General features: G+C 47.2%; 1 protein-coding gene across 1 annotated transcript in view; it reads right to left on the reverse strand.

Annotated features, from left to right (window-relative positions):
- Nucleotides 1-190: 190 nt before the first annotated feature.
- LOC122547760 overlaps nucleotides 191-8,643 on the reverse strand; it is a 22,574-nt gene continuing 14,121 nt past the window's right edge. Inside the window, exons 3-5 of the mRNA XM_043686344.1 lie at nucleotides 7,291-7,750; nucleotides 2,202-2,351; nucleotides 191-576 (exon numbers count right to left, since the gene is read on the reverse strand). Coding sequence (XP_043542279.1) covers nucleotides 356-576; nucleotides 2,202-2,351; nucleotides 7,291-7,750 — 831 coding nt within the window. The 3' untranslated portion in view covers nucleotides 191-355. The remainder of the gene's footprint in view (nucleotides 577-2,201; nucleotides 2,352-7,290; nucleotides 7,751-8,643) is intronic.

Genomic DNA, 8,643 nt, shown 5'->3' on the forward strand with positions numbered 1-8,643 from the left:
GTGTGTTTATGTTTGTAAGCATGTGTATGTGCGAGTACGTGTGTGAGTGTGTGAGTGAGAGTGTGAGTGTCTGTGTGTGAGTGAGTGTGTGAGTATAAGCGTGTGTGTCTGTGTATGAGTGAGAATGTGACTGTGTGTGATTGCGAGTGGGTGTGTGTATGTGAGTGTGTGCATATGTGAGTGAGCGTGAGTATGAATATGCGTGTGTGAAGAGGTGATCAGAGGGTGTTGATGTGACATTGTCAACTCTGACCTGGGCAGTGTGGCTGGGGCTTGTGTCAGATGCCAGTATTCTGTCATGAGACAGCTTCCATGGTTTTTAATCGCCTGTGCTCTCGTATCTTAATATTGCAGACTATTTCATGACAGCAATGAGCTTTCTCCACCCATAGCCAGCTGGCCGCAACAAACCGGAGAACAACAGTGGCTCCCTCACCTCGATCTTGAGCAGGACGTCGCTCCCTTCTGTCTGACATGCCAGGAAATAATTTGTTTTTGAAAAATTGAGCACCACAGGCATCCCACAATATGGCTTGAGAATCTTGTTGGACTTGTAATAAAAGATTGTCAGCTGGGCTGTGAAGGGAATAAAAGTGGACATAACTGAGGCAATTTGTCTTTCACTCGCTGGTTTTAGCAACTGATACAATTTGTTTGACAGAATCTCTCTTCTATCCTCAGTCAATGAGAGGGTGTTACAAAGGGGATTAAAGGAATGTAATTGAGGCTGGGCAGGGTTTGAGGATAGAGTGCTCTGACAATAGGAGCCTCAATTACCAAATCGTCAAGGAGTGACATCAGTTCGGGTCGGCGAGTGCTGATAATTTTATTTTTAAACCAGCAAGATGTGTCAGTCTCGGAGCTGGGATTCAGTAACTTTTGATTACTTTGCTAAGTTAATGAATCAGACATAGTAAGTAATCCATTTCACTTTGACAAGCGATGTCCTGGTACTGGGGAGATGGGGTGCAGAGGAATTCACGAGGTTAATTCTGGATTTAAGGAGGTTGGCGTATGGGGAGAGACTGAGTAGACTGGGATTATATTCATTGGAATTTAGAAAATGAGGGGGGAACATTTAAAATTATGAAAGGAATAGGTAATGTTAGAAATAAGAGAGGATGTTTGCACTGGTGGATGGAAGGACATAGCCTCAAGATTAGAGGGAGCAGATTTAGGACTAAACTGTGAAGGAACCTCTTCCCCCAGAGGGTTGGGAATGTGTGGAATTCCTTCCTCAGTGAAGCAGTCGACATGACTTCTGTGAGCATTTTTAAAGCTCGGATAGGTACTTTTTTGAACAGTAAAGGAATTAAGGGACACAGTGTGAGGGCGGGTAAGTGGAGTCAAGATTAGAGTGGCGCTGGAAAAGCACAGCAGGTCAGGCAGCATCTGAGGAGCGGGCAAATCGACGTTTCAAGCAAAAGCCCTTCATCGGGAACCCCCCCCCCCCCCCCCGTCTCCACCACCTGATTCCTGATGAAGGGCTTTTGTTCGAAACGTCGATTTCACTGCTCCTCAGGTGCTGCCTGACTGGCTGTGCCTTTCCAGCACCACACTCTAATCTAGACTCTGATCTCCAGCATCTGCAGTACCCACTTCCACCTTGCGGGTACGTGGAGCTGAGTCCATGAAAAGATCTGCCATGATCTTGTCGAATGGCTGAGCAGGGTCGATGGGCCAGACGGCCTACTCCTGTTCCTAGTTCTTACGTTCTCTTTGGTTCGAGACATGGCCAGCATTCAGGGACAGCGTGGTTGCCAGTATTAGATTCAGGGTAAAGCGATGGGGGAGCCTCAGACTTTGATTTGGGCTGAGAAGTGCAGGTTCACACTGACTGTGTACAACAGTCCTTCCCAGACACACTGATGGTCTGTATGTAACTTGCAGAGACAGAGAGATGCTGACCGTACATTGATTTTCCAAGGACAGGAGGACACCTAGTCCATGTCACCTCTGACTTGCCTGATGCTTGCAGAATTTGCTGAATCTAATACAGTCCAGGGTCCCTGTCAGGATTCTGCACACCCAAGGCCAGAGGAGGTTACCTCGAGAGAAGAGATCTTCATCTCTGTCTCAGCTGGTAGTCATTTGGACAGGAGGCGAGGATATAAATAAGACCGACTAAGAATGCAGAGCGACATTAGCCAAGTAGAAGGTGCTGCAGCAGAGCAGCATCCATTTTGAACGAAGTCACCTACCAGACTCAGGAACCTGCTGGCTCAGCACTATGGTTTGGTAGCAGTTGCCAGGCCGGAGGTACTGGTCTCTCTCGTTGTGAATTAGGAGTGGGTATTCGCTGTTCATTACCTTCATGATCATCCCACAGCAATCACCGGGGGGCACTTGTTCTGTCGAGAGACACAACCCAATTACTGCTGACAAGAGAGTGGAGGTGGCGACATCATGTGGGTTCGAATCCACAGAAGACTGCTGGTGGCATGTCAAACCAACGTGGAGAGCGAAGGTGACCATGAAGCGATGGTCAGTTGCTGTGAAAACCCATTTGGCTCACTCACATCCTTCAGGGAAGGAAAACTGCTATCCTGACCTGGTCTGGGCCTACATGTAACTCCAGGCTCACAGCAATACAGGGGACCCTCAACTGCCCCTCTGCAAGGCACTCAGTTCAAGGGCAGTTAGGGTCAAGAAATAAATATTGATCTTGCTAGTGATCCACACAAGGTGTGAAAGAATGGATTGGAAGTGACAAGCCCCAGGATGCTTTGTGCCAAAGGGACTACAATATGGGGTTTGTGTTTCAGAGTAGCCATATTTCAGTCAAAGGGTAGATTTCCTTTATAAATGCTATGCACGTTTAACTCAACTGATCAATGATTCTTTTGCTCTGAACGGTAACGGTGATTTTTGGGAAATAAACAAGATAATGACAATTTATTTTTTCCATTCTCTAAGGTCTTCTCTCATTTTCACAAGGTTAAAAAAATCACACAACACCAGGTTATAGTCCAACAGGTTGATTTGGAAGCATTAGCTTTCGGAGCACTGCTCCTTCATCAGGTGATGGTGGAGAATAAGATTGAAAGACACAGAATTTATAGCAAATGTTTACAGTGTAATGTAACTGAAATTATATATTGAAAAAGACCTGGATTGTTTGGTCAGTTTCTCATCTTTTCGAATGACCATATTGGTTTCAGTTCTTTCATATGTACATCACAAAACCCTTTCTACAAGTTACATTGTCAAGTGAACTTGAGCAATTGGTGTCATGTCAGCCCAGGTAATGCACCGAAGGTGTGAGTTTCCCTGTGTGGGGCTGTCTGTGTCTTACAATCTTATTCTCCACAACCACCTGATGAAGGGGCAGCGCTTCGAAAGCTAGAGTGCTTCCAAATAAACCTGTTGGACTATAACCTGGGGTTGTGTGATTTTTAACTTTGTCCGCCCCAGTCCAACACCTCCATCTCCAAATCATGACACCTTTTTCACACAAGCTACGTTCGCTATCCTCAGCTTCGGACAAACTGAAGACTTTCTAATGCTTCACTTCTGTCGTGTAAGTAGAGTGACTTTCACCTGATCCTTCTAAAAAGCCTCCAAGCATTCCCAGGAATGGTCTTGGGGTGAAAGGTAATTAGCGGTTGAGTGCAATTGTGCTCAAGGACCTGACTCTGATCCCCGGTAGAGGAACCAGAGGACCATCGAGGGACTGGTGATGCCAGGAAAAGGTCCATAGTGCAGTTTGGAGGCCGGAGGAAAGACCGGGAGGAACCTTGTGTCATCAGAGCAGCAGGAGACTGGCAGAGGTGGGTGAGGTTTGAGGTGGTGCCACTGCCCTGATGTGGCAGGGTGGGTACAGGGCATGTCTTTCTCCTCAGGACCGGCGCAGTTCACTGGTTATCCAGTGGGGGGAGTGGATGCTGCACTGAGGGTGGGTGTGCAGAGCTCTCTTGTGAACATCACCCTACTACCGCCTCCTTGTGGTGTCTGCCGTCTCTACCAGTATCCATTACTGGCGAAATGACAGTTTACTGCTACTAGTTCTCCTTTATCTATAACTTTCCCTAAGTCCTCTCTAATAACCAGGGGAGGTACTTAAATTGACAGGAGTCTGAGGGAGGGTCACCGGCCCTGAATGCTGCCAGACCTACTGAGCTTTTCCCAGCAACTACTGTGTTTGTGACTGAAATTGGCAGGATGAGACCCAGTGGTGCCTCACTGCCTTAGGGCCTCAATTAGTCACGTTACTTATTGACATGGATAACAGCATATATCAAGTCAAATACCCAAATTTGCTGATGACACAACGTTAGGTGTAGACAGTGTAGATTCTAGCATAAAATTAAAAGCGCATTGAATATAGAAGTTGGGAAGTTATGTTGCAGTTATACAGGACGATGGTGAGGCCGCACTTGGAATATTGTGTTCAGTTTTGGTCACCTTACTGCAGGAAGGATGTTACTAAACTGGAGAGACAGCAGATGAAATTTACAAAGATGTTGCCCCAGGACTCAATGATCTGAGTTATAGGCAGAGATTGGACAAGATATGGCGCTTTTTTCTTTAGAGCGTGGGAGACTGAGGGGGGATCTTATAGAGGTTTATAAGATTTTGAGAGGCATGGATTGAGTGAATGTACTCAGTGTTTTTCCCAGGGTTGGGGTATCGAGGGCGAGAGGGCATCAGTTTAAAGTTAGAGGGGAAAGAATAAAAGGTAACCTGAGGGACAATGTTTTTACACAGAGAGGGTGGTACGCATATGGAATGAGCTGCCAGTGGAAGTGGTTGAGGCAGGTACATTAACAACATTTCAAAGGCATTTGATCAAATACATGGCTAGGAAAGGATTAGAAGGATATGGGCCCAGTGCAGGGAAATGGGGTTAGCGTGGATGGATATTTTGGTCAGCATGAACCAGTCTGGGTCAAAGGGCCTGTCTCTGCGCTATAGGACTCTATGACTCTCTGCTAGTGATAGACAGGCGAATGGGCAAAACTTTGACAGATGGAATTGAACGTGAGATTATCCATTTTTGGACCAGGGTAAAAAGGATAGTACTGGGTACTTTCTAAATGGCATGAAGATAAACGCAGTGGATGTCCACAGAGACTTGGCAATTCAGGTGCATAGATCTTTAAGATACCACAAACGGGTGCAGAAGATAATCAAGTAAGCTAATGGACTGCCGGCCTTTCTACAGGAGTGGGAGGATGCAGACCTTATACTGCAGTTGTACAAACCTCAAGTTCGAGCCCCCTTGGAGTACAGTGAGCAGATCTGGGGAGCACACCTTCAGAAGGATAGACCGGCCTTAGAGGGACTACGATGAAGCTTTATAAGAATGACACCAGGACTTCAGGGGGTGAAGTTATGAGGAGAGATTGCACAATTGATCTTCTCTAGAATTTCGGAGGTTAAGGAGTGATCTGATTGAAAGCTTCAAGATAGGAACAGGAAAGGACAGGGTAGACAAGGATCAATTATTTCCACTAGCTGTGGATTCTAGAAATTGGGGCATGGTTTGAGAATGAGGGCCAGAGCGTTCCGGAGAGAGGTTTGCAAGTCCTACTACACACACAGGGTGGGAGATGTCTGGAACTCTCTTCCACAAATGGTAGTGGATGCTAGATCAGTTGTTAAGTTTAAATCTGAGATGGATAATTTTTTGTTAAGCAAAAGCTATTAAGGGAAATGGGTCAAAGGCAGGTATATAGATAGTTAGGCCACAGAACAGCCATGATCTCACTGAATGGTAGAACACGCTCGATGGGCTGAGTGGCCTACTCCTGTTTCAGTGTTCCCATGTTTATCACCCATCCCTAAAAATCGGTTTAGCTCAGTTTGCTGGATCGTTAGTTTACAGAACAGTGTGGGTTCAATTCCCATCACCGGTTTGAGGTTACCATGAAGGACTCTCCTTTACAACCTCTTCCCTCGCCTGAGGTATGGTGGCCCTCAGCTTAAACCTCCACCAGTCACTTCACTCTCTCATGGAGAGAGCAGCCCCTATGGTCTGGTAAGACTAATGGTGACACAACCAACCTATCCCTAATTACCCTGGAACTGAGTGGGTTGGACTTGAGTAGAACCATTTCAGAGGGCAGTTAAGAGTCAACTGACTTCGCTGGAGTCAGGCCCAGACCAGGTAAGGATGGCAGATTTCCTTCCCTGAGGGACATTAATGAGCCAGATGGCTTTTTACACCAATCGATGTTAGTTTAATGGCAATCACTGATATTAATCATGTTCCAGATTTATTGACATTATATTCCACCAGTTGACACTGGGGATGTTGGGGAGGGGGGATGGGGGGGGGGGTGTTCAGGGGATTGTGGATTCGAACCTCTGACCACGACATTAGCCAAGATTACTAGCCCAGAGATATCGCCACTGCCTTCCCCTTATTTCCAACTGGTTGACTATCTTCCTCTATGTCCTTTGTCACGTCTGCCAGTCACTCAGGAGTGGTCAAGATTTGGACAAGTATTCCTTGAAAAAGCCAGCTAAAGGATAAAGGTGGTGGTAGGCTCTACATTTCTGACTGGGGCAATTGGCAATTATATACGTTGTGTTATAACCCAGGTGGCTATGAACACCACTAGTTACAGACTTGTCCAGAGTTAGTTACCCTAAAGTTGTAACTGTACTGACACTCAGACAATACTGAAGGGGTGTAGATGGAGCCAGGTCATAATAAGTCCCCACATTGTGGAGATAGGCCATTTGGTCCATCGAGTCCGCACTGACCCTCCAAAGAGGATCCCACCCAGACTCACTCCCCTGCACTTCTCATGGCTAACCCACCTAGCGTGCACATCCCTGGACACCATGGGGAAAATCAGCATGGCCAATTCACCTGACCTGCATGTGCTTTGGATTGTGGGAGGAAACCGGAGCGCCCGGAGGAAACCCACGCAGACACGGGGAGAAGGTGCAAACCCCACACAGACAGTCACCCGAGACTGGAATTGAACTTGGGTCCCTGGCGCTGTGAGGCAGCAGTGCGAACCACTGAGCCACTCCAAATGAAGTCTGGTCACATGGGATGGAGACCTGATGGAAGATAAGAGTGTGACCCTACTCTACAATCCTTCTGTGTGCAGCTTAAGGTCAAACCAATGTCAACATTCACACTAGCCTGGCGTTCAATCCCTATAACTTACCAGCTGCTAAAGATATTGGGAGCAAACATCAAATAAAACTTAAGGTACTGAATCATAGTAGCACAGATCAATAAAGGCCCTTCGGCCCACCTAGACAAACCTACGCGAGCTCACTTTGCTGAATTACTGAGCTCAGAGATTAGTTGTAAAAGGAATTGCTCACCTTCCAGATAATAGAGTTCCGATTTCACCTCCGAGTTGACAATAACACTGTGTATGTCACATTCTTTCTTCTGGCACACGGGACACGTGAGCGCTGAGGACCAAGACGGGCCACGCCCCTGCACTCTGCAGAGGGAAGCCCGATTCAAAGCCACCAGCAGTCCGTGTGGTTTCACACTGCCGCACATAGCGCCTGCAGCCTCCTCTCCACCGAGCCTGTCGCTGGGAGCTTTACAGAAAGTTTCCGCACCGGTGTGTTCACCGTGTAACCTCCCGCTGTCCCCTGCCAGTAAAGGATCATGGTTCTCAGCTGGGGCTGGCTCCACCAGGCCCTCACAGGATCGCGTCATCTCCAAACTGAACAGCAGCTCCATCTTCTGCTTGTCGTACGGCCAATATACAGTGTCACCGAGATTCTCAGGGACGTGGGTATCCTCACTGCGCTCAGGACGATGAACAGTCTGGAAGTTGTCAGAATACAATTTGGTTTGCAAGTCTTTTTTTATACTTGTGAGCGGAGTGACAATGGTGTGTGTCTAAAATGCATGAATTCATCATTTTCTACTGCCAGTCGCACAGTAGCTCAACAAACTCACACTCTCAGTTGTCAGGGAAACACACCTCAAGTGACTGTGAGACTCACAACTTCACACTCTGTGTTACTCTCAGTGTGTGGTGTTCCCATCTCTCTCCGTCTGTTACTCTCAGTGTGTGGTGTTCCCATCTCTCTCTGTCTGTTACTCTCAGAGTGTGGTGTTCGCCTCTCTCTGTCTGTTACTCTCAGAGTGTGGTGCTCCCCCCACTCTCTGTCTGTTACTCTCAGAGTGTGGTGTTCGCCTCTCTCTGTCTGTTACTCTCAGTGTGTGATGTTCCCCTCTCTCTGTCTGTTACTCTCAGAATGTGGTGTTCCTCTCTCTCTCTGTCTGTTACTCTCACAGTGTGGTGTTCCCCTCTCTCTGTCTGTTACTCTCAGAATGTGGTGTTCCTCTCTCTCTCTGTCTGTTACTCTCACAGTTTGGTGTTCCCCTCTCTCTGTCTGTTACTCTCAGAATGTGGTGTTCCTCTCTCTCTCTGTCTGTTACTCTCACAGTTTGGTGTTCCCCTCTCTCTGTCTGTTACTCTCAGAATGTGGTGTTCCTCTCTCTCTCTGTCTGTTACTCTCACAGTTTGGTGTTCCCCTCTCTCTGTCTGTTACTCTCAGAATGTGGTGTTCCTCTCTCTCTCTGTCTGTTACTCTCACAGTTTGGTGTTCCCCTCTCTCTGTCTGTTACTCTCAGAATGTGGTGTTCCTCTCTCTCTCTGTCTGTTACTCTCACAGTTTGGTGTTCCCCTCTCTCTGTCTGTTACTCTCAGA

This window comes from Chiloscyllium plagiosum, unplaced genomic scaffold, assembly GCF_004010195.1.
Source record: "Chiloscyllium plagiosum isolate BGI_BamShark_2017 unplaced genomic scaffold, ASM401019v2 scaf_7386, whole genome shotgun sequence".
In the NCBI taxonomy this organism is placed as follows: domain Eukaryota; kingdom Metazoa; phylum Chordata; class Chondrichthyes; order Orectolobiformes; family Hemiscylliidae; genus Chiloscyllium; species Chiloscyllium plagiosum.